Here is a 25291-nt window from a genome sequence, read left to right on the forward strand (position 1 = left end):
ACCATTTCGCGTGATTGCCTCTCTTGTCTGTCTTGTGCTACTATCTTCGTGTTTTCAACAGACTAATTGCTGACTATCGAAGATCAAGGTGTTTTATTGGTTGTGATTGAAAAGGACGCATGTCTAAGGTGATGTCTGTGATGGCGGCCCCGTACAACGTACGAATCTTAAGGCCTAGCAAGCATCGTCAGGCTGTTAAAGACAAGACAATATGGGCTCAGCCAACGAAATTACAATGGTCTATTTCATTTTTGAATTATTGACAGTTCTTCCTTTCTGTATCCAGTGTCTCATTCCAGCCTTGATCGTGTTCCGAGGTACATTGCACAGCGCAGGAAGAGCTTCCCTTGGCATTGCCTCCTTGGCAGTAACAGTAGTCTCTTATGGATGGCAAATACAACAAGACTATGAGAGTACCGTCGTGTCGGCATGCAAGACGAACGCAAAGATATTGAACTCGCGACTACGATAATGGATCCGGTCGTACCTCAAATAAAGAGATCGCGTATTGTCACGAGTTATGGCACGCAGCAATGGGCATACGGAGTGTAGTAAAAGTAGCTTAACTATTAAAGTGGAAATAGATAAAAGGAAAAGGTCTATATATACGATATCTAAGATAAATACGTAATTTAGCACGTAATAGGTACTTCGTAAAATACGATTACTATCCTTATTACGTAATATACCCCCTAATTACTATTACTAAGGAGCTATTATACTTAAAATAGAATTTCTAAATGCCTATATAAAGGCCTAATTTAGTTAAATATAAATAAAAGAAAAATAAATATAAGGGATATGCGTTTTTTAAACTATGTTTATTATAAATATATCCTTTTATTCAAAGTAAATAGAATCCTAACTTAGAATAGCGCGTATTTTACTATTTTTAATATATAAATTACTAAGGGCGAGGCTACTTAGCTACTTTATATATATTTAAATTCTTATAGCGTTACTTAGTTATTAATTTTTTTTTTTTTTAACTTTTTATAATTATTATAAATATTCTTATTTACTACGTATACGCGCTTATATTATTAAATCGTTTACTAATTTTATTTTAAATATAAATATTTAATATATTTAGAAATAATAATAAGTCTTACGTAATTTTTATAATACTTTTTATATACGTATTATATAGTTTACTAAGAGTTTAAATAGGTAATAATATTAACGAGCCTTTTTAAGTTATTATTCCCCTTTACGACCTTTTATTTACTTATTAAATCCCGGTTACTAAGCTCTCCCTTTCTAATTAAAAAAATATTAAGGTTATTAATTAAAATACTAAGGATTTTATTAAGTTTAAAGCTCTCTTTAGTAGTTATAATAAGGGTAATAATAAAATAAATAATAATAATAAGAGCTTTAATAAGCTTTTATTTATCCCCCCCTTAGAGTTTAAAAATAAAAATAAAACTAGTTTAGATAATAAGCCCTTTAAAAAGGATATATTATATACTTATTATTTTAAAGGTTTATATTTAATATTATTTTAGGGTTTAAAAAATATAAAACTAGCTCTTTTTAAAAAAATAATAAAGAATAAAAAAGAACGCTAAGAAATTAAAATACTCCTCGTAATAAATATAGTTCTCTTTACTATTTTAAGCCTATTTAATATATATTTAGTCCCTAAGAAGCTTAAGAGAGAGGCTCTTAAAGAATAAGAGATTTAATACTTATTTTATTTTAAAATAGCCCTTTAATATACTAACTTTAAAAATAATAATTATTATTTTATAAAAAATAGTAGTTAGTATATATACTACTTTAATAGCCGTTTAGCTAAAGGGTATATTAATATACTAGTCGTTTTATAATTAATAACCTAGGCCCTTACTAAAGCTATTATAAATAGCGCTCTTTTTTTATAAATATATTATCCTTTTTTATTATTAAAAAGCGTATTTCTAATTATAATTTTAATAAGATATTACTAAGCTCTATAATATTATCCGCTAAATATATAATAATTAGAGGATATATAAGAATTATATTAGCTTTTATATAAAGGACTTTTTTAATACGTACCCCCGGTCTTTTTTTATACTTATTATAGTTATTTATAACTAACTTCTTATTATATTACTCGCTTTTATATTTTAAGTTATTAATTTAATAATTATTCTAGCTTTTATACCCCCCGCTACCTTTATTATTCTTAGTTTCGTAAACTTCGAAGTATATAAAACGCGTTTTTTAGCGCGCATATTAACCTTCTTTTTTAATAACGCTATACTCCTAGTAATTACGTACTTTATAAACTAAGAGTTTAAATAATAAATATAAGCCCGGGTCTTATTTATATATATATATATTTTATAAAATAAGGTTATTTTAAGAGTTTAGGCCTTCGGGCTATAAGAGGTTTTTATTTTATTTATTTTAAGCCTTTAGGCCGTACTTTAGGTTCTATTTATTATCTATTTTTAAGTATTAAGTTTTTCTAAGTATAGCTTAAATTAATTATTTTTAATTATTTTAGCTATTTATAATAGCTTTTTGTATATTATAAAGGTTAAGAAGTATATAAAATATTTAAACTTAGCTTATAAAAGGTTTTTAGTAAGTCTATTTATTAATATATTTTTAATTAATATATAAGTAACTTCGAAGCTATTTTTAGCGTACTTTTATTTTAGTTATATATTTTATATATTAATATAATAAAGTTAAGTAGCTATTTGTTTTTTTTTATAACGAGTCGAATCGTTTATTGATTATCGTAGTTAACTAACTATACTTCTTTTAAGTTAAGGGTAATATTTTTAAAAAAGCGCTTTAGAACTATAGTCTCTTTTATAGTTTTTTTAAAATAAAGAAGCTTAGTTTTAGTAATTAACTATTACGGCTAGCTAGTCGTAGTAAGTATATTAATAAAAGTTAAGGCTACGAGTACTAAGTAAATAGTATTATAATTATAAATAGCTTTTTTAAAACTATAACTATAAGTCGTAAAGTAAGTAAGGCTTTAGTAATCGATCGTAATCTTATTAAAAGAGGTTCTTAATAAAAATAGTTAAAAACGATCGTAAAATTTAATACTAAGTTAATTATTAAAAAAGTTATAAAAAGTCTATTTTTAAGCTTAGCTTAAGTTTATATTATATATAAGTCTTATTTTTAAATATATTTCTTATTTATATATTTACTTAACGGGCCCTGTATTTTAAATATACGGGCTCTATATTTTAAAAGGACGGGGTCCGTATTTTTAATATACGGACCTTTTTATTTTTTATTATTATATAACTTATTTTATAATCCTTTTATTTTTATAAAAGTTATTTTATATTCTTATATTCCTATATATATAATATATTATAGCTACTATAAGCCTATGGGGTAGGCCCTAGTTTTAGTTATATATATTAAGTTATAATATTAGGTTTCTTTTTTAAAAATCTAGTCCTATAGACTTATAAATAAGTTATTTATTCCTAAGTTAGGGATCCGTTAAATATTTTTTTTTTAAATATATTAATACGATATTAGGTCGTATTAAAAAACGTTTATTAAATAACTCTATTTTTAAGCTTTATTTAGCTTATAATAATATATTTAATCGTTTTAGTTCTAACGACGTAATACTTTATATTTAATATTTCTATGCAAAACGCGTATATTATATAATTAAGGGGTTAAAAACTTATTAAAATTATGAAAATTTAAAGCGTCTTTATAATAGTTTTATCATTACGTTAAGTTATAAGTATTATTATAGCCTTATTATTCGTAATTACTAATGTTTTTATAATAAAGAGGCTAAGTAACTAATATTAAAATTTAAAATAAAAAAAAGAGGAGGTTAGTAATACTTTATTTAATTTTTATATAGAGCTCGCTCGGATTTAGTCTAAGATTATAAAAGTAGCTAGCCGTTTAGCCCGTATTTAAACTATTTAAAAAAAAGTAAAAGAGCGGTATATTAAGACTTTTACTTAAAGTATATAAGAGTTAAAAAAAGAGGATTACGTTTTTTTTATATTAAATACTTATAAATAATAAATAATAAGTAATTTTTAAATAATAAGTATTTTTAATAATATTAACTAAACTTTTTTTAGGATTAATAACGAGTTCGCTTCCTTAAGGCTATTAATATCGAATACTAATATTCTTAAATATCGTAATAGTCCCGTAAGAGTTCTTAAAAATATTAAAAATTCGTAATAAGTTCTTATATATTTTCTTTATATCTATAGCCCTTCTATTTAATAAAGTATTCCTTTTTATTATCTTTTATTTTATAATTAATAATTCTTTTAACTTCGTATTCTAATTAGTTTAGTTTAATAATAATATAATTTTTTATATATAAACTTCTTAATATAGGCTCGAGTAATAAAATATAAAAAACGGGATAGTATTATATTATATTTAGTAATCTTAGCTCGTAATTAATTAATAAGACTTTTTTAATAATTTCGAAAGGTTTAAGTTTTTTATAATCTAATTTATTACTTAGTTATTTCGTTTTAATATTATAATAAAAAAGATAAATACTATCCCCCTTTTTTAAAAATAGTCCTCTAATCCTTAATCTATCTACGTTCTTTTTTATATATTATTATATAAACTCGAGGTTTAATAAGGCTTATTTATAGATCTCTTTAAGTTTATTTATATTTATTATAGCTTTTATAGCTTATAATCCTTATTATATTTCTTTATATACTATTAACTAAAATCCGTAATTAAAATAAAACGGAGATTTTTTTATACTTTTACTAACTATATTATTATATATAAACTAGGCTATTAGTAAAAGTACTACTTAATTATCCTAATTATAATTTATATAATAATAAAGGTATGTTTTAAAGATTTAGTTAATTCTTTTTATCTATCTATCGGTTTATAAATAAAATAATATTAATAATTTATAGTCTATATTAAGTTATAAAATTAAAAATTTCTAAAACTTTAAAATAAATAGCTTATTTTTATTAAAAATGATCTCTTTTAGTAAACCGTAGTTTAAAAATATAACTTTAGTAAATATATATACTAGGTCTTTTATAGTACTAAATTCTTTATAGGGAATAAAATATATAAACTTAGTAAGTCGATCGACTATAATTAAAATACTATTATACTATACTTTAGTAAATAGTTCCTTAGACTTTAGTAATTTAATAATAAAGTCCTATATAATTAATTACTATACTTTTATTAATAATTATAATAGTTATAGTTTATTATAAGGTTTATATAAGCTATTCTTATTTTTTTTATAAGTCGCGCAGTCCTTAATTACTTTTATAATTTTAATACGTATAATAAATTTATTATAATACTAACGAATCCGTTTTTACGTTTTAATAATTCCTTAGTAACTATATATTAGTATATTATAAATTTTTATAATAAGCATAGGGGTTATTATTTTAATTAAGCTAGTATTAATCTTTCTAATTATTATAAAAAGCTTTATAATTAGTATAAAACTACTGTCTTTCTCTTATTTAAAAATAACTTATATTTCTTTAGGGACCGCGACTTCGTAATTAAGTCTTTTATTAAGAATATCTATTTTACTATTTTCTAAACCTTTTTAATAAATAATTTAAAAGTTATATTTAAATAGGAATTCGCTCTATTTAACTTATTGTTTATTTAGATTCTTATTTATTATAAAGTTTATAAAGTTTTTATAGTTTAAATAAATTATAACTTCGTATTTAGTTCTAAATAACTATAGTCTCTATTTTTAAAATACTTTAATAATAGTTATTAATTCCTTATTATAGATCTATTAATTTAATTCTACTTTATAAAATACTTTAAAATAAAAGTAATGTAAATAAAGCTTTTTTTATTTATTTTATTATCCTAAGACCGCTCTTATAATAAAGTTTAAAACGTTAGTCTCGATTTTAAAAAGTTTTTAGGGGTCCGGGATTATAATAATTAGTTTAAAAACGACTATATTCTTAATTTTAATAAATACTTTTTTATACTTAGGATCTTAAATAAATAGAGTATTTTTTTATATTAAGTTATTAAGAGGTTTAATTATATTAATATAGTTTTTAAAAAATCGTTAATAAAAATTAATAAATCCTAAGAATCTTTATACGTCCTTAACGTTTTATAATATAGGCTAGTCCTTAATTACTTTTATTTTTAATACTTATATATAAATTTATTTTAATATAATAGTATATTTAAAAAAGTCTATTTTTTATATATAAAACTTATACTTAAAAAGTTCGGTATATAGTTTAGCATTTTAAAGTTTTTAAAATATTATATAAATATACTTTTTATATATTTCGAAGTCGGGGGAGAAAATAAGAATATTATTAATATAAATAATAATAAAAATATTAACGTACTTCCGGAGTACGTAATTAACTATTATTTAAAAGGTTATTAGAGTATTAATAAGTCTAAAGGGTATAACGAGGTACTTAAAGAGTCCTTTATAAGTTTAAAATACCGTTTTCTATTTATCTTTTCTTTTAATCCGAATTTAATTAAATATTTTTTTAAAATCTATAGTAATAAACTAGTTAGCTTTATAAAATAGATCTCTAAGCTTAGTAATAAGTAATAAGGGGTAGTAATTTTTCTTTATAATTTTATTAAGTTTTTTATAATTAATAATAGGTCTTAATTCTCTTCCCTTTTTTAATATAAAAAATAAGAGGAATTTAGTAAAAGAATTCGATAATTAAATATATCCCTTCTCGAGTTTTTTATGAATATATTCGTTAAAGTATTCTTATTTTTCTTAATTTATTAAGTATATTAAATAGAACTTAGGTTATGTTCCTTTTTTAAGTTCGATTTTTATATCCTAATTACTATATTTTAGTAATCCTATTTTTTTTAAGTTTTATAAATAGTTTTATATATATCCGGTACTTTTTAAATATAATTTAAAGTTATTATAATCTTTAATTATTAATATTAGTTACGAACTTCTTAGAGCTTTTTATTATTTTAAAAAAAACTATATATTATATTTATTCTCGTTCTTTAAGAGGTTTTAAAAATCCGTTTAAACCCTTTTTTTTCTTAAGTCGTTTAGTAACTAGATTTTCCTAGAAGACTTAGTTAGTAATTTAATCTATTTATAAGTTATGCTTTTATAATTATAAAATTCTTAAAATAACGTTAATATTTTTAATTTCCGTAATATCGTATTATAATTATTTTTATTAATTATTAATATATATTAAGAGGTATATAGCTTTTTAATTAATATATTTATAATTATAATTAACTCGTTCTCTTTTTACTATTTATAATTAGTATAATTTATTCTTATATATTTATAATAAGTTAAGTTTATTTACTACTTTTAATAAAATATAAGTTTTTTATACGCCGCTATTAATAATAATATTTAATTTTTATTTATAAATATTAAAATTAACTCGTAAATATACGTTATTATATTATATAGTTATATTTAAGAACTTTTTTTTTATTTTTACCTATCGTCGTTCCTTTATAATTAGCTTTTTTAGTTTTTTATTATTTATTTTTTTAAACGGGTTTCTTATTCGTATTTTTCTTAATACTCTCTCTAAGCCTTAGCTTTTCTAATATAATAAACTTAGTATTAGTCGTATTTATAGTCTTTTTATTTTATATATTCGCTATTAAAGTACTTTATAAGGAAGTTAAGGTCTTTAGGGTTAAATAAAAAGTAATCTTTATTTATATGGGGGGTTATCGTAACCTTTTTATATTCTCTAGTTCTATAAAACTAAATAACTTAGTTATTTTTAAATAGATAAATATATTTATACCGTAGTTTATTATCGTTCTTTTTAAAACTAGTATTATTAACGTTAAGTAGTGCCTTATAATCGATCTCTATTTAAGTACGTTATTAGGTAACGTTACGAGGTTCGTTTAAATTATAAGGTAATTTTACTTTATTAAAATAAAAAGAACTAGTTCTTATTTTAATGTTTTCTTTTTTAATTTTAAAATCAATTCTTTTTTTATTAATAATTCCGAAGTTAAGAGTCGGTTTTTTAAGTACTTCGATCTTATTTTTATATACGAGGTCCTCAAACTATTCCTTAACTTTATAAATAAATTTCTTATTAATATTTACTTATTATATTATATAAATAAACTTAGTTAGTATTTTATTTAAATCGAGTTCTTTTTAGAACTTAATAAGTTATTTTTAGTTTATATTATCTCGTCGCGCTATATATATAAGGCTATTTATAATTCTTTTTATATTAAGTCCTTTTTTTTAAGCTTAAAGAGCTACTCTTTTATATTAACTAAAAGTCTTTACTTAATTCGTTCTTTAAAAAAGTTAAGTATATTTTTTATAATAGGGTCCGTTTTACTCTTCTTTTTTATATTTTTATAAATTTAAAAAAGTATAATAAAGTATTTAATATTTTTTTTTTTTAAAATATAGGGTCGATAAGTAAGTATCCTTTTTTTTTTTTATTACTACTAGAGTTTTAATAAGTAATAAGGTAAATCGTTTATTATTCTTAAGTTATTTAGGGTACTATCCTATTTATTCCTTATTATTTTAATAAGTAAGGTAGCCGTTATTATAATAAGCTATTTATAAAAGTTATTTATAAAGAACCTCCTTATTCGTAATATTAGCTCGCTTTTTTAAAATAAGTTAGTATTAAATATACTTAGGTTATTAATAATCTTTAGCTATATATCCTAGCTTATCGTAATTATAGTATTTAAGGTTCTTTTTTTATCGAAGTTATTCTTTTTTAGTAACGCTAAGGTTTATTAGTTTATTATAATACTTAGTTATAATAATCGTTAGTTTATACTTACGTTTACTATTAGGCTTAGATCGGTTATTCTAAGCGTTTTACTTTTTTTATTTAAAACGTTATTCGTAAAGTCGATTATTAATTTTAATAGTTATATTAATATAATTATAGAGTTTATTAGGCCGGTTATATTAAGAGAAGTCGTTTTTAATTTCTTTTTTTAAGCTATAATAAAAAGCTATTATAAGTACTTTATTACCCTAATCGAGCTTAGAAGTAATTTATCTAAATTTAAATATATACTTACTAACTAATCCTTTTTATATAAAGGTTATAAGCCTTTATTTAGTAATTCGTTTTTCGTTAAAGTTACTAAAGGTTTTTTTAAGTCTTTTTTTAAACTCGTTATAATTATTAAAGATTTTTTTAATATTTTTATTTTAAATATTACGTTCGTTTTTAAAGTAGTTTTTTATAAAGGGTTCGAACTAAGCGAGGGTATTTATTTTAAAAAATTAAGTTATATAATAAACTTTATTAACTTTAATAATAAAAGAGGTCTTATAATAATATAAATAAGCCCTAGTTCAAGTAAAGAATCCTTAGAGAGTATCCGGGGACCCGTTATAAAGTTCTAGTTTAGGGTACTTAGTTTTAAGTATTAAAAGAGGTCGGGGTATTATAAGCTAAGTATAAAATTATTCGTTTTTATTTTTAAATTTAAATATTATATTATATAGTTACTAAATAATAAGTACGGCTATTTTAGTAAGCTATACCGTATTATTATTATTAATAGTTAATATATTCGTATTATTTAGTGAGTTTTTTAAAAAGTAAACTTATTAAATAGGAGTAATTAAAGTATTATAGCTAGTTAGTTATAATAAGTATATTAGTAAAAGTTAAAGCTATAAGTACTAAGTAAATAGTATTATAATCGTAAATAGCTTTTTTAAAACTATATTTATAAGTTATAAAATAAGTAAGGCTTTAATAATCGATCGTAGTCTTATTAAAAAAGGTTTTTAATAAAAATAGTTAAAAGCGATTATAAGATTTAATACTAAGTTAATTACTAAAGAGCTATAAGAAGTTTATCCTTAAGCCTAGCTTAAGTCTATACTATATATAAGTCTTATTTTTAAATATATTTTTTATTTATATATTTACTTAACGGGCCCCGTATCTTAAATATACGGGCTCCGTATTTTAAAAAAACGGGGTCCGTATTTTTAGCGTATAGACCTTTTTATTTTTTATTATTATATAACTTATTTTATAGTTCTTCTGTTTTATAAGAGTTATTTTATATTTTTATATTCCTATATATATAATATATTATAGCCGCTATAAGCTTACGGGGCAGGCCCTAGTCTTAGTTATATATATTAAGTCGTAATACTAATCTTATTTATATTATACTTATTAGCCTATTTAATATTACTAATCTCTAGTATATTAAGTAATCTAAACTATAATTTAATTATATTAGTAATAGCCCTATTTAAATACCTCGAATCGATAATATAACTTCTCTAGACCTTAATTAATAAGTTCCTCTTTAAAAAAGCGTTTATCTATCTCTTTTTAAAAGGATTTATATCCCCCTAGGATTTTAAAACTTATTTAGTAAATTCTCTAAGCTATTTGTAAGTTAGTATAATATTTAAATTATACTAAATATAAACTTATTAAATTAGCTAGTTTTCTTATTATAGAAGAAGCCTCTAGAGGTTTATAAATATTATTACCCTCGTTTAATAACCTCTTTTATAGTTATAAAGAGTTAAGTTTAAAACTCCGAACTTAATTAAAGCTTAATTAACTAAGAGACCTTTTTTAATAGCCTTAAGAGCCCGAATAACTTTATTTTCGGTATATAAGATTATTATATATTAATAAATAAGTATATAAAAAAGAATTATATTTAGACGATTTTTATAATTATTATAGTAGTTTAAAAATCATAGGTAGGGTTTTAATGCGGTGGTTAGGATAGAGAAATGGGGTAGCTAAAAGGGGGGGGGGTGGCCAAAAGGGGGTGGGTCGACTTACCGGGTGGGAGGAATCAGAATGGGGATGGAATCCGCCTGGGTTCGGCATTGAAACCTACGATCTTGAGTATATAGTAGAAGAAGACTCATTGGCGTGGCCTCCGCCTCAGTAGCGACATGGGTGGAAGAACTTGGATATCAGTTGGGAAGGGCTTTTGAGAAGGAAGAAGGGCAGAGCCAGAGGAAACGTCTGACGGTCTTGAGCTCTCAGTTGCTAAGAGAAAAGAGGAAGCATGATACTTGGAAGTTACTTATGTATAGAGTCAGCATCACTAATGAATAGAAGAAACTCCTTCATCGTTCAATCGCATGCCTTCAATTACTCGGAAACCTCACTCAGCGACCTTTCTTCACACCCTACCCAGCCTCGCAACTCGCCCACAGTGCTATTGAGGCTCAGGTAACCTGCATATGCCAACAGGGAAGCCGTTACTAACGCACGGCTAGACGAACGATGAGTTGAGTCGCATTGTCGTTGAGCAAGAAGCCGAATATAATGTCCTTGGCCAGGGAATTATGATTGTGGTAGTGCTGTAACTTTGTCGCACCATCCTAGCGAAGCGGAGGGACTTCCTCCGCGCACGTGATATCCAATCTCTTAATCCTTGTCTCGTCCGGTCTCAGGCCGGCCCACCTTCACTCTATTTGTCTTCGATCTCCACACTTTGATCGACTCGTGGCGGTTTTTGGATGAACGGGAAGAACTCGATGACCCCTGATTACCTCGCTAGACAAGACTTTGAGCCTCAACGTGACGAGCACGCAGCTGCCGTGCCGGTCGTCCGGCGAGCCTTTAGGGAACCCTCCTATAATGCCGCTTCGGGTACATCGGCAGAGGTCAATCAAGACTTCAAGCTCGGACAGCGAGGAAGAAGAGACTATGCCCCGCCCATGGAGCAATCCGAGGACCCGGGGGCCTGGGGGTCCCAAGCTTTTTCGCTCCCTTCCGTTAATTGAGGGGCTCCGGGGGCTTAATGGGTCTGGTAAGGTGTAGATTAATTGTCAAACCCCCTTCGCAGAGCGAGTTTTCCGTCATGACGGGTACGAAAGCGACCGTGTTTATATAGGTGTTGCTGGGTTCCCGTCGATCGTTCATGTTGATCTACCGCATCTCCGCCTGTCTTTCCATTCTTCCCGACCAAGTCGTTCGTTTTTGAAAACACACTCTTTACTTGATAGGTGCAGGACACAATGAAGTCACAGATCTTGACGACCGGCCTCTTGGCTGCTGGGGCGAGCGCTCTTGAGAAGCGTGCCTGTACCGCGACGGCGGAGTGGCCTGGGTTTGCGAATGTCAAGCACGCTTTCGTCTTGTAAGTCTGCAACACTTCTGCGCTCTGTCCTACATACACGCTAACAATTACCAGCGGCGACTCGTACTCCCAGACAGGCACGATACTCGGCGGCCTCGAATTAGTGTCATCCGGCTAACAGATCACAGGCTTCAACACCTCCCTAGAAGCTCCTAACCCCGCCAATCCCCTTGGGAACCCTTCCTACCCGGGCTGGACCTCCTGCAACGGCCCCAACTGGGTCGACTACCTCACCGTAAAGCACAACGCATCCCTCCTGTACACCTACAACCTCGCCTACGGCGGCGCCACTGTCGACGCCGACCTCGTCAAACCCTACGCCGACACGGTACTCACCCTCAAGGACCAGGTCCAGACGCTCTTCAGCAACGCCTACGCCGCAAAGACAGCGCCGGCCTGGACGGGCGCGGACTCAGTATTCGCCTTCTGGATCGGCGTCAACGATATCGGCAACTCGTACTGGAACGGAGCCGATGCTACCTCTGCGCTCAACACCAAGATCGTCGACGTCTACCAGGGTCTGGCCAAAGAGCTGTACGAGGCGGGCGCGAGGAACTTTGTGTGGTTGACGACGCCGCCTGTCGACCGGACGCCGATGCTCCTTGCCGAGAACGCGGACGCGCAGAAGCTCTGCAAGGATGATGTCGCTGATTTTAACGGCAGGGTTAACGCCATGGCGAAGAACGTCACGACGTGGGAGGGCGCAAACTCGTGGGTCGTTGATGCCAACGGGGTGTTCAACGGTGTGCTTGATAACGTGGCCAAGTTTGACACTACCAAGGGGTACAAGAACACTACTGGATACTGCGACGCGTACAAGGAGTAAGTCACCCTCGAATCCGAAGAGCCTGCACGTAGAAGCTAACCTTTGAACAGCGGTACGACTGCTCAGGATACCCTCATTGACAGCTGCACCTACCCAGTCAACGAGTACTTCTGGCTCAACACGCTGCATCCTACTTACCCCATCCACGATGCAGTTGCCGAGACCGTTGCTTCGGCTCTCGAGGCTGGGCCGAATGTGTGCTAAGGTAGTTGGCGGAGCTGCTGGGTGGTCTGGAAATATCTTCTTGTATTTACTTTCAAGTTCCGAATCTATGTACAAACTAAGACGAGTTACTGCCATTCGTCATCGCACTTTTTAGTGGTGCGGATGATGCCTCGAGCTGCATCTTGCATCTTCCTAGACAAGTTGTCTGGGCGAAATGTTGCTATTCCCCGGAGAGGAGTGCGTGTGAGGTCAGATAAGTGAATGTACGAAATCGTCTCTACACCGTTGTGGTATTCGTGCAGAGCACGTCGTCTAGTGCTTGGAAATATCAAGGCGACTCAAAGTCACACTCTACCTCACATAGCATCAGTCATTCCACGTCACGTTGCCCGAGAGGTTCTCACATTCACTGCAGCAGGCCCCGTTTGCCAAAATGGTTACCCACAGAGGAAAAGCAAGCCTATCACATTTGTCATGTTCGTTACAACGAGGCTTTGCCAGGGGCGGAGCACATTGCCAAGGCGCTACGGCTTAACAGGCTGCAGCATTTACTGCCCGACCATGATGCCCTCAAGTTCGGCAAAGACCTGGACAAGTGGAATAAATGCAGTGACAAGTACACTTTGCTGATCATTCATCTTGCGGACACCAGATATTGTTAGTTGCTCTAGGGCGAGGGACACTGCTTTCCACAATCACATCGCAAGGCAGCGTGGCATTCTCTCATTAACACCGTCTACTATCTTTTTTGAAAATAAGCAGTTCATTCAATTACTTATGATGTTGCACGGAAGTCAGATAGTCATCATCATCCTGGAGAGTATCAACGCAATGCCATCTGTTGCTGAGACTTTGGGGGTGGCTTCAACCTCGAGCTCACCAGGAGAAGAGGAATTAAGCTTGAATTAAGCTAGAAAAGAGGCTTGGCTCTAAGCCTACAGCGCTCTCAGGCTGGTGTTTGACCACGAATCAGCCATAAGGAGATGGACAAGGGCAGTCAGGCCTTGCAAGTACTAGTCACCAGTCCAAGTCAGTGCCTGTTCTTTTTCTGCAGCCAACCCCAAGACACCGACTTGTGATACTAGGAGGCTGGGGTCAATATTGCCATCCTTGTAGGTCAAATAACAGCAATTCGCTTGTTGGACTTTCTTGGCTGCGAACATCAGGCTCCTCTGGTTGGTGCCGAGCCATGTGTCGCGCCCAGGAGAAGTGGCAGAGTGGAAACCGGGCGCAGTGGGTAAAGCTGCAATTGCCCGGGGCTAGTGCGGCACAGCATACGCTAGGCGTCCTTCGCCCGGCCGGGGTGAGACACTTGTACGCGAGAATCCAAAGCGGATGTTGAGCAGGCTATGCTCGTGAGACCGCTCATTTTTGTTTGACGGCTGGCCATACTTAAGTCAGAAGAGAAGAACAGACTCACTTGTGTAGCCTAGCCTATTATCCATCCTTTCAACTCAACAATAACAACAGACTCGATCCAAATATTCGCGAAAAACAGACTCAGGTAATATTGCTACAGAGAACTGGAACCACAACGCGCTTGCAAACATGGGTTACTATGATACTCAAAATATCGTGGGGATCGTATACACTGTTGTGAGCGCTCTAGCTGCTGTCGCAGGCTCCGTATTCTTCATTCTCCTTCTCCGAAGGACATCAAAAAGCTATCATGACCCCACTCGCCGATGGGTGGCCATCACCAAAGCAGCCCTGGGGCTATGGCTATTGTAAGCACCACAACTCCATCTGTTTGACGGCGGCTAACATTAGCATTGTCTCCAGTTCCGAAATCTTCTACGTCATTCTCAACATCATCTCTCTCGCACATGGAAGCACATATACGTACGACTCTACATTGGCCAAATTTATCACATACACCTCGAATATCCTCTCTTGGTTCTTCGACGTCAGCCAGGCCTTGACTTTCCTGGCGCTCTTCTACCTCGCCCGCGCATTCACCCTCCTCCGCGTCGACGAGACGTCAAAACGCTTCCGGATTGGGAAGTCGTTCTCCTTCGGCGCCGTCATCTTGATCTCGGTGCTCAGCTTCACAGCAATGTGCCTCTGGCTGAGTACCAGAGAGGGTTACTATTCTTGGAGCTATAACAGCAGCGATTACGAGAGGGTGATGATGAGAAGACTGGTGGCTCAGATTTTCGATCTCATTTGTGGCATCTTCAACCTCTTGTGCGCTATCGGTGCTATGACGTACATTGCCCTGGTTCGCAAGAACGCCCTCAAGGGTCCTCTACACAAGGTCAGTTTTGCTTCATTTTCCACCGTCTCTCAGTATTGGGTGATGCGGTTGTAGATTCAGTCTGAGTGCTAACATATGATGGCTAGGCCTCGAACGTTGCGCTCGCAATCAGCATTATTTGGTTTGTCCGTGCAGTCTGGTCGCTCTTTGCTCAGCTTTCCTCGCAATACGGTTACTACTACTACAACTACGATACTTACACTTGGTTCAACATTGTCTCGCTAGTCGTCGGTATCTTGGGCAGCTTCGCTGTTTTCGTCATGCTCTACTTCCTGGCCACTCAAGATAAGTACGGCCTCAATACCCGCGGGGACTCAGTGCAGCCTGCGAAGCTGAATGATGAAGAGGCATCGGGGGCCCATATCACCACTGCCAACAGCGTATATTGATTCGGTCGAGACCAATCGGGGGTCCGGCGACAAGTGGAAGGTTTATCCGAAGATCCGTTCTTGCGGTAGAACCTGAGAGAGCGTGACAGTTACGCATGATTTGGTTGGGAATTGGGGATGAGCGAGGAACAGCATGATACCAGATAATGCGTGATGATACTCAATGCTTCTACCTTACGAATACAAGGCATCTAATACATTGTACCTTGATCTAGTTTGACTTCGTTGAACGTAGCATATGCGCTCTAGGATTATCACATGTTTTATTTCTCTTCTTCAGCAACATACTCGTCAGGTGCAACGAAGTCCTCTGACCCCCAGGTCTTAGCAATGTACCTAGATATAAGTCAGCAAAATGCTGGATCGGTCTTTGGAAGAGTCTCACTTGGTATGGCTTCCTCTTGCAGCCAATTCGCCCTTATTGTTGAAGAATGTGACTGTCGTATATGCAAGCGTTCTGCCCACTGAAAAGAATCAGTTTCCGCTCTCTACTTTGGACAGGGCTACAACGTACTCTTATCACAGGTGGCGGTGCCCGTCATGATGTCGCCAGGCTTGCCTCCAGGGTTGAGATACGTGACTATTGCAGTCAGTTGACAAGTTCAATAGTGATCTTGGAATACATTGTGAGAGCTGATAGATGGACTTGAATACTCACCATTGATGTCAGTTGAGACACCGGTCATGAATCGACCCTTGGAAGCGACGGCAAGAGAGCCACCGAGGTCAACAAGACTAGCAAGAGTTCCGCCATGAATCGTAGAAAGGCGATTCTGTGGGTCAATTTGGCCCAGTCAGTGGTGTCTTTGGCAACGGCGAGCATGGATGAGACGTACCGTGTGCTCCTTTTGGATTGCCAACTCGAAATCAACTTTGCCAACTGATGCGCCAGTCACTCGAAACTGCTTAGAGTGAGTAAATTATCGCTCATATACGTGAGTTTTATTCATACGTTGTTACCAAGGAGCCTAGAGTTATGTGAGTACTTGATGGGCGATGCACAGCAAAACGGGATGCAAGCCAGCTTACCTCGGCTCAAGCCCAGAGTCCTTCGTGAAGGACTTGAAGACCTAAAGGGCAATTAGACTCAATTGGCGATGTCCGTATGTAATGTAAACTCACTGAGCGCACGAAACGCAACGGAGGCAGCTTCGGGGCCATATTTGAGCTTTGGACGGTGGGCAAAGTGATGAGAATTGGTGAGAATGAGTTTCAAGGTGAACTCGGCGGGCTTCGGGAAGGGATTCGTGACGGGGAATATGACGTGCGGACGACAGTACGTACCTATCTCCGGCTGATAACAGTTCTTATCGGCATCTCGATAAGATAAGAAACCCCCAAGCTCCAGCCAGGCACAACCCACGAGAGCCCCTGCCTAAGGCGGAAACCTCCGTAGACCCCTGCTTGCCCAGTTGATGATTGAATGATTGCTGCGCCGTGCAATTCGCCTGGTCGCAAACCATCGTGAACTCTTACAATCCACGACAGCTCTATCACTTCGGCTCACCACCCGTCTCCGAACTCGAGTCCGAAACCCCGCGCCCATACGAACATGAGATAACATTGACTCACATCTTCGTTCCCTCCTCTACCCAAAACCCAGCGCGCAAATCGCCCATCATGTCGGTCAGCTCGGGTCAATCGCTCCAGCTGGCCGACTACCTGGAGAAGCTGCCCGGCACGACCTTTAGGAAGCTGTACCTGCAACCCTCTACGGCCTTTGCCATCTTCCGCAGGATGATTCCGCCGCTGGGTGAGAAGCCATGACCTCCCCTAGGATCGATAACTCTGGGCATTGGGTTGTTTTGTTGGAGAAAGAGCAAGGTCGCTGACCCAGAAGCCCAGCGAAAACCATCGTCATGGCTATCCTATACATGCCGCAGCCTATGCTGCTAGAGGACCTCGATGTTTGGGTCAAGCCAGACTCAAGAAGGTGCGCGCTGAAGTCTGACTAGTCACATACTTGCGCCGTCTAACACATCATCCTGCTCTCTTAGGCAAAAAGACCAGGCAATCTCGACCCTTCGCAGCCTGCACATCCTCCAAATCACACCTCCCTCCAAAGAACGGCCACAAGAGATGCAGCTCACGACAAACTTCAAAAACTCGCTACGGCTCGCACTCGAAGGCGGCGGATCCCACAACTCCTTCGGCGTGCCCTCCTCCCTCCCTATCCCGCCCGAAATCACCGTTCCGTTCCTCGATCGCTACGCCCGTCGCAAGTGGGAGGACATCCTCCACTACATTGTCAACACCGTGAACCCCGGCGGCGCCGACGTCAGCGGACCTAAGGCGTCTGTTAAGGATCTGCTCGCCGCCGGCGCGCTCGTACGTCGCGCCAACGGTGCCGTCGGCATCACACAGGCCGGCTTCACCTTCCTCCTTCAAGAGGCCAACGCCCAGGTCTGGACCCTCCTACTGCTCTGGCTTGAAGCCACTGAGCACGCTTCCGCCGTTACGGGAATGGAGAGCACCGACGCTCTCAGCTTCCTATTCCTCCTCGCGAGTCTCGAGCTCGGCAGAGCCTACGACACCCAGGCCCTCACGGAACCACGGCGCAACATGCTTCCCAGTCTACTCGACTTTGGCCTCATCTACATCCCCCAACACAAAACCCAACAATACTTCCCAACCCGCTTGGCTACGACACTTACGAGCAGCTCCAGCGCCCTTCGCAGCGCAGGGGCAGGCTTCTCCGCGGCTCTCGCTGCGGCCACTGGTCCACGGCCCTCTAACGGCCTGACCCCCGGCGGAAGCGAGGAGAACAAGGGCGGCAGCATCATCGTCGAGACGAACTACCGCATCTACGCCTACGGCCAGACACCGCTCCAAATCGCCGTCCTCTCACTCTTCTGCAAGCTCAAGTTGCGTTTCTCCGACATGGTATCGGGCCGCCTCACTCGTAACTCGATTCGCAACGCCGTCGAGCGCGGCATCACAGCCGACCAGATCATCTCGTACCTCGCAGCCCACGCTCACGAACAGATGCACCGCATGGCCGCGGTACGGAACCGGCCCGTCCTGCCACCCACCGTCGTCGACCAAATCCGGCTGTGGCAGCTCGAGACAGAACGCATGACGACCACGAGCGGCTTCTTGTTCCGTGATTTCGACAGTCCTAGGGAGTACGAGGACATTGCGGGCTACGCGGCAGAGATTGGCGTATTGACATGGCGCAACGATAAGCTTGGCATGTTCTTTGCTAGCAAACACGAGCAAATTAGGGACTACCTCAAGTTGAGAAAGAAGGCCGAGGATTAGACAGAGGCGCTATGGTGCTATTTCGAGAGACATAGATAGACCTAGGCACAGGTCTAGAGGCGCTCCAGGTATATTGCAGGGCGGCTACATGCATTGGCAGGCGTTTTTGGGATGGAGATGGTTCAGGCCGGTGTAGAAAGTAAATGGGTATTGTTCTTAACAGCTAACTTTTCGTCTCTGGTAACCTCCATCTCTGGTGAACGCCATCTCAAAACAATGCATGGGCATAAGGGTCCTTTTTCTCGTACACTCCTCTTGTACGACAAAGACTCTTCTTGACCGAATCGAACAATGCGTTAATGCCTCCGTCCCTGTACACCTCCAGCTTCCCCCCTCCCAAGTCCAAACAAACCTAACAAAGCAAACAAATGAAGTGAAACGCCAATAACCATGATCTACAATAACCCTTCGATAGCGACGTACCTCAGACCATCACATAATGCTTGCTCGCATGGCGTTCCCTTGCTTGCCTTTACCAGCTTCTCTCTCCAACTGGGAGCTGCCGAAGCTCCGTCTTCCACCTCCGCTTCCACTAAAGAGCCGCGCAACGAACCCCCTGTCCGAGTTCGTGCCTTCTGGCAGGAGCACGCTGCGTCCCGTTCTTCGAGCATACGCCTCTTGCCATGCGTGCAAGCTTTTCTGGGCCTCGGGTGTACCGCAAAGTGCTTGGAGGTGGAGGAAGATGCGGAGACTGCAATTATCTTCGTCCGAGAGTCGCTTAGCTTCTTGGATAGCGGCAGTGCCGTAGCGGTCGAGGGCTGTTGTGGTGCTGAGAGGTAGATTGCCACGGCCTTGATAGGCGGCACGTTGTTGCGCAAGAATACTGGCCTTGGAGGCGTGGGCTGTGACAAAGATTGATAGAGTCTGCTCTTGAAGGGATTCGCCTTGGAAACGATCCTGTAGAGACATGAAACGACCTGACCAGTAAGCCGATGGCTGCGCTGTCGTAATGATGAGTGGGTTGACCTCAGGAGACATGGGGGTGGGGGTTCTAGTCGGAATGCTAGTTGTAAGAGTCGAAGAACTGCTGGTCTTGCGAGATGCCACTGTCTGCAGAGAGGCCTTACGATCACTTCCCGTGAAGCTGGCTAGAGATGTTCTAGAGAGAGAGGCGGTGAGGTTGGACAGAACGGTAAAAGTGCGAGATTTAGGTAGTCGCTGCTTCTCTATTCCGCCTTTGGGCGATCTTGATTGCTTTTGACGACCTCCGAGTTCAGGGCTGTTTCTCCTAGAACTTTCAATCGTCTCTTCCGCACCTCTTTCGATTTCGGGAGGCACGGATGTATGAGGCGGCCCTCGCAGGTGTGTGGTATTTTTGATGGCCATGACGGGGAAGCTGGCGATAGTTGGATTGCTGGACAACGGTCCGCCTGTGGTGAAACTGGCTGACAGTCGTCTAACTCCATGAGATCTTGCCATGGACAATTGGGCTGCTGTTTCTGAAGGCGATATGAGCTGGTTCTCTTGGGAATGAAGTCTCTCGCACTGCGTAAGAACGGCCACATCTGAATATGGAATGCGCGTATTGTCAGCGTTGGCGTGGGAAATCTCCCCCAATACTCGACGATCTTTGACAGTAGCTTGTCTTTGAGAAGTGAGATATGGTTGGTAGCTTCCACGACCGGATAGGACATCCTGCCGCTGAAGAGGCGGGTTGGTTTCTCCTTGGGATTTTCGATGGTCGGGATTGACAGACTCGAGGGCTCCATAAGCTTTGCTTGCTTGGGAAGTCTTGAGGATACCACCTTGTCGAGTAGGGCCAAGAGTCGAATGGCCTCTTCCCGAATCAGCGTCTGAGGTCGGCTGGGAGATGTCTGAGTATTGTTTTTCGGTGTCGTTGATGCTCGAAACGACGGTGATTGCTTCGGCACGCTCAAGATCCGGTCCGCTGCTACGCTGGACAGGCCCAAGAGGTCCTGAGATGGTTGGGCGCGACGTGGTGTGTTTTGGTCCCCGAGAATTGCGGTTCCGAAGCGGGAGGAACGAAGATGCAGATAGACGGTCTCGCATTTTTCCAGCAGAATGATGAGTGCGGCAACATACAGGACGCACTCAAGGAAAATGATGTAGGGAATCGCCCAAATGAGGACGGTGATAGTTACCTGGCTGGCTCCAAGGGCGTGCTTTGAAGAGGCAACAATGATGGCGATGGACTGAGTGAAGGAATGGAAGTTGAGACTAGCCGCGAGAAAACAAGACTTGGCCCAAAGAGAGAAAAGGCGAAGGTTGGCGTTGGCCAGGTCGATGCAGAAGTACGAAATCGTGATGATGCAGCGAGTGGTGTGGGCAAGTAGGACCAGGCCAAGCGATCCGGACCCGGCGGGGGACATTGTCTGGAGAGGAAAGTGAATTACAAGAATTAAATCAGACGAGGCGAGAATTTCAGTGTTGGAATACGCAGCCAGAGCGGTGAATTGCAGCCGTGGCGTGGTGAGCCAAAAGTGAGGTTCAGATGAAAAAGTGCTCTGATGTTGTTGGATGTTTGGAGGACGCGTCGACATCGAGCGCACGGTCGAGGACCTTGAACAGATGTCGACTCACATGCAGCTCTTGCCGAGCGACAGAGAAAGATGGTTGAGACTCATCGCGAGAGGAAGGTCGAGTGCCATTGTCGTTGCCATCGTCGTCAACTTCTTCCGATGCCCCTGCCGCGATGTTTCTTCCAAACCAGGTGAGGGAGGCAGCTTCTACCATATCAATGTATATCCGCTGAACGTCACTTCCCATCACTCCCCATCAAAGCCTCGCTCTTACTGTGACTTCAAATGCTCATAATTCCTTGTCTCATTAAGTATGCCATGTCAAACATGATGCATGGGGCAAGAACAACCTCCAGCGCCGATGCCGATGATGCGAGGCCCTTTACATGCAATACCGTCTCTATACGAGCCAGACTCTTCAGTTCTCCCAACCCTCAATCTTGAACTTGAAGACCTCGTCACCTTGTCCTCTTTCAATGACGTTACCATTGCCATCCCACAATGCTCTCTCGCGATATGTCACGTTGCCGTCCCAGTCAACCATGATGATGGTCTGCCGCTGTGTCCCGTACAAACCCACCTCGAAGCCCATGGTGCCTTGGGCAGGAGGATCGGGTCGTTCGCCCAGCTGTAGGCCTTCGGCTGCCTTCTGGTCATCCGTGGCCCATTGACCTGGGCCTCTGGAGACTGCCTCCTCCATGGCTTTTCGATGGCTCTCGTCGCCCAAGGCAGGTACGAAGATGGATTGCTTCAACTCCTTGATGTAGTCCGCCAGGCTCATATCAGGGTGCTTGGGAAGCGTATCAGTATCCAGGACCTTGAATAGGCGCTCAGCTAGAGCATCCTCATTCAGATTGTCCGTAACAGCTTCCTGAATGGCCTCCTTGACCAGACGTTTTCCATTCTCAACCTTGGGCCACGGCTTGGGGTCGTCGTACACGGTATTGCTAAGACCGTAAACCTCGCCCCGCTGTTCTCCGATCCACGGTACGTCCTGCAGGTCATCACACCGGTTGGAGATGATGGCGATACCCTCGAGCGCATGTTCGGGCTTTTCGTCGGTGCCGCGCTTTCGTTTCAATTTGCCTGCTACCATGGAAAAGCCACCGACGCCCTTGACACCACCATCCTTGACGAGGTGATTCACTGATGTTGAAGCGGGCTCTGTGGGGTCGAACCCAAGCCAGGCAGTCACCATGCCTCCACGGCTGCGGGCAGCGTGGATGGGGTGTTTGGAATCCTGTGTATCTGTCTCGCGGTAGTTTGTGAGGACTGCGAGCTGGCCGGTCTTGGTGATGCCGAGCCAGGTGCCCTTCTCCGCTCTCTGAAGGTCGCGGGCAGAGAGAACAGTAGCGCCGGAAGGATGAGTCCACCAGTGCGGGCGGGACGTTGGGCGTAGGATAAACTCGTCCCGGTTATCGACAACGATGAGAGCGTAGTCGGGATGGGCGGTGGTGAGTAGAACGATGCACATGCTGGGCGTTTTTTTGTGGTCTTTTGGGGGGGTTGCCTGCCAGGTATATCGATGATTGGTTCTTCCTGAGGGCAACTGTCTTGGTCTCGATGAGTTCCTCCTGGGTGGTTGTGATCCAATGTTCGGTTCTTCGAGGGAGTGCTCGTGTTTATGATTCCGTAGATGAGCGGTGGAAAATGAACCCTGTTCCAACCTAGAGGTTGTTGGTGAATCCAAAGACCTGACGTGTCTATGTGTGACTGGTGTTTGTGATTGTTAGGTTCCAATATGGTACGTGACGGTGTGCCCAAATTCTGCAAACCCCTTGGGAATTGTTGGCCCTTTTTAATGTTTTCTGTTCTCAGATATATAATCAGTCCACCTCAGAAGCACAAAAATCCAAGGTCAGCTCGGCTTAGCCTGGTCTGGTTGGAGATGGCTATTGCCTCGGTCTTGGAATCATGCATCGCCTGACGCTGAAGCTTGGCAGGCTGTTGGGGAGTTGGCAGCGTGGCCGATCCTGTGTGCTCCGAGGGTCGGACAGCGGTGCCGGCCGGAGGAGATGACAACATGCTTCCAGGCACACCCAGCAGGTTTGGATGGATCAGCTTCAGCTTGCGAGGCCGAGCGGAAGCTGCCTATGCATGTGCTGTGCTCTGCAGTGTGCTGGCAGCTGCACAGCGGTACTGGAATCTGCAGCAGCAATACGACGCGAGCAGCTCGGTTCGGGTTCGGATTCTTGGCTGGAGGGGGGAGGCCAGCTGCATCCAGCTGTCAACACTCAGACTCTTTGTTCTGGGAGAAACGTTAGGAGTTGGCGTGGCTTGAGATCTTGTCATGGATGAAGTATGGCGTGAGGTTGAGGCTGGTGAGCTTCCACAGTGGCTGTGCTGACTTCCCGAGTTCTTACATAATGACATCCGACCCACGGGACATTAGGTAATCAACGTTGAATATTCCCGGTCAATTTCCCCGCACTGCTCAACCCCACCAACTTTCTCAAAGCTTCGAATTCGCAACTGTCCGCTTTGCCTCGTGCAACAACCAATGCCGTGCAGCAACTGACATCAGACAGACGATGACCGCAGAGTACCCTGGGATGACTCTTCTTTTTACTGCTGTTAACAGATGTCGAAGTTGCCCAAACTATTCTGCCCCAGTCAGCATGCGACGATCAGCAACAGGCTCCAAATGAATCGCTGTTGGACTCGTCACCAGATTCGTGGTTGCGAAAGTGTCGTCTGCACCAAGTCAACGCGTCTATCCTGACTATCTTGCAGTCTTATTTCTCTCTAATTCTTGTTACGGGTGTCGACTTGTCAGCAATTTTCGAACCAGTCGTCATCAGCTGTAGTAGCTGTGGATATTGCCCCAAAACACCAAGTAATCCAGTGCAAGCCCGCCAAACTTCAACGGCCGGCGATGTGGATATCATATACCCCTTCTTTCGGCCGACCAAGGGTGTCCCTCGCGGCGAAGATGTGCTTGGCAAGGATCGTAATCCTATCTATCGATCTGGCATGGCCTTGAGATGCGGAACCCTAACACGGAGACTCCGGTCTTACTCTGGCGGAGATTGAACCTCAAATTCGAGCATCATGTTTCCAACAAACGGTGTCCTAGTCGGAGGCGGTCCGAAGAGATTAGAGCCTTCGCGCGTCTCCTTCAATGCAGAACTTTTGTTGGCCGCGCCGTCCTATCCTCTAGCCTCCATCTTCCATGGGAGAAACCACCAAGCAAGAATTTGAATGCATTCGACCTTCCTCTTTCGACATGGCGCGTCGGCTGGTACCCGGTGCGAGCTCAGCAATCGCTGCAGTCTGACATGAATCGGCACTTTGTCCCGCCGACTCTCTGGGTACAATGGCGTTTGCTCACCAAAAGCCTCCCAATGATGGCGAGGGCAGTCTCAGTGCTTACGTTCTCAATCTTTGCCGCCGACACGACGACATGGACTCGTAGCTCATCTCTGATACTTGCAAAGCAGCTATGTTTCGCTAAGGCTCCGCGTCAACTTGGCAAAGATTGCGCAAACTTGTTGGTCAGATCAGAAAAGATGTCGCCTGACGTGAGTCAACAACAGGCATCAACGCCGGGCCCGAGAAGTAAGCTCAACCTCGTGGCTCGCCCAGTCATGGTTGGGGTGCGATCATTTAAGCTTGTTTGACAAGCCTCTTGATTAATCGATTAAGTCTCTTCGGTTTCTCATAGCTTTCGGATTGCCCAGCCCTGCCTTCTCCGCCAAACAAATCTCACACTCATTCAAGCCATTGAGTTTGACCCAGCATTGGCCCCTGGTATTCTCAGCGAATAGCGCACCCTTGACGAGCCATTACATACATCAACGCT

The 25291-nt window shown here is 39.5% G+C and overlaps 7 protein-coding genes across 7 annotated transcripts; 4 read left to right on the plus strand and 3 right to left on the minus strand.

Moving 5' to 3' along the window:
* Positions 1-11989: 11989 nt before the first annotated feature.
* CLUP02_16920 (fungal cellulose binding domain-containing protein) lies at positions 11990-13141 on the plus strand (the record flags this gene model as incomplete). Its single annotated transcript, XM_049295837.1, has 3 exons — positions 11990-12056; positions 12240-12933; positions 12988-13141. The coding sequence occupies 3 exons, from the start codon at positions 11990-11992 to the stop codon at positions 13139-13141; spliced, it is 915 nt and encodes a 304-aa protein (XP_049152984.1).
* Positions 13142-14650: 1509 nt separating this feature from the next.
* On the plus strand, positions 14651-15748 carry CLUP02_16921 (uncharacterized protein; the record flags this gene model as incomplete). The annotated part of the gene is made up of 3 exons (XM_049295838.1): positions 14651-14829; positions 14885-15359; positions 15446-15748. 3 exons carry the CDS (start codon positions 14651-14653, stop codon positions 15746-15748), a joined length of 957 nt encoding a protein of 318 aa, XP_049152985.1.
* Positions 15749-16011: 263 nt separating this feature from the next.
* On the minus strand, positions 16012-16909 carry CLUP02_16922 (thioesterase superfamily protein; the record flags this gene model as incomplete). Its single annotated transcript, XM_049295839.1, has 8 exons — positions 16012-16084; positions 16134-16212; positions 16263-16328; positions 16407-16521; positions 16585-16650; positions 16701-16716; positions 16778-16818; positions 16871-16909. The coding sequence occupies 8 exons, from the start codon at positions 16907-16909 to the stop codon at positions 16012-16014; spliced, it is 495 nt and encodes a 164-aa protein (XP_049152986.1).
* A 459-nt stretch (positions 16910-17368) lies between these two features.
* Positions 17369-19009, plus strand: CLUP02_16923 (transcription factor tfb2; the record flags this gene model as incomplete). Its single annotated transcript, XM_049295840.1, has 3 exons — positions 17369-17501; positions 17594-17681; positions 17746-19009. The coding sequence occupies 3 exons, from the start codon at positions 17369-17371 to the stop codon at positions 19007-19009; spliced, it is 1485 nt and encodes a 494-aa protein (XP_049152987.1).
* A 432-nt stretch (positions 19010-19441) lies between these two features.
* On the minus strand, positions 19442-21736 carry CLUP02_16924 (uncharacterized protein; the record flags this gene model as incomplete). Its single annotated transcript, XM_049295841.1, has 3 exons — positions 19442-20925; positions 20994-21474; positions 21551-21736. The coding sequence occupies 3 exons, from the start codon at positions 21734-21736 to the stop codon at positions 19442-19444; spliced, it is 2151 nt and encodes a 716-aa protein (XP_049152988.1).
* A 171-nt stretch (positions 21737-21907) lies between these two features.
* CLUP02_16925 (uncharacterized protein) lies at positions 21908-22963 on the minus strand (the record flags this gene model as incomplete). The annotated part of the gene is made up of 1 exon (XM_049295842.1): positions 21908-22963. The coding sequence occupies one exon, from the start codon at positions 22961-22963 to the stop codon at positions 21908-21910; it is 1056 nt and encodes a 351-aa protein (XP_049152989.1).
* An 89-nt stretch (positions 22964-23052) lies between these two features.
* CLUP02_16926 (uncharacterized protein) lies at positions 23053-25256 on the plus strand (the record flags this gene model as incomplete). The annotated part of the gene is made up of 10 exons (XM_049295843.1): positions 23053-23148; positions 23223-23276; positions 23352-23370; positions 23433-23665; positions 23754-23810; positions 23882-23963; positions 24018-24031; positions 24103-24423; positions 24474-25047; positions 25210-25256. 10 exons carry the CDS (start codon positions 23053-23055, stop codon positions 25254-25256), a joined length of 1497 nt encoding a protein of 498 aa, XP_049152990.1.
* Between the last annotated feature and the right edge of the window lie 35 nt (positions 25257-25291).

This window comes from Colletotrichum lupini, chromosome 9 (assembly GCF_023278565.1).
Source record: "Colletotrichum lupini chromosome 9, complete sequence".
Taxonomy (NCBI): domain Eukaryota; kingdom Fungi; phylum Ascomycota; class Sordariomycetes; order Glomerellales; family Glomerellaceae; genus Colletotrichum; species Colletotrichum lupini.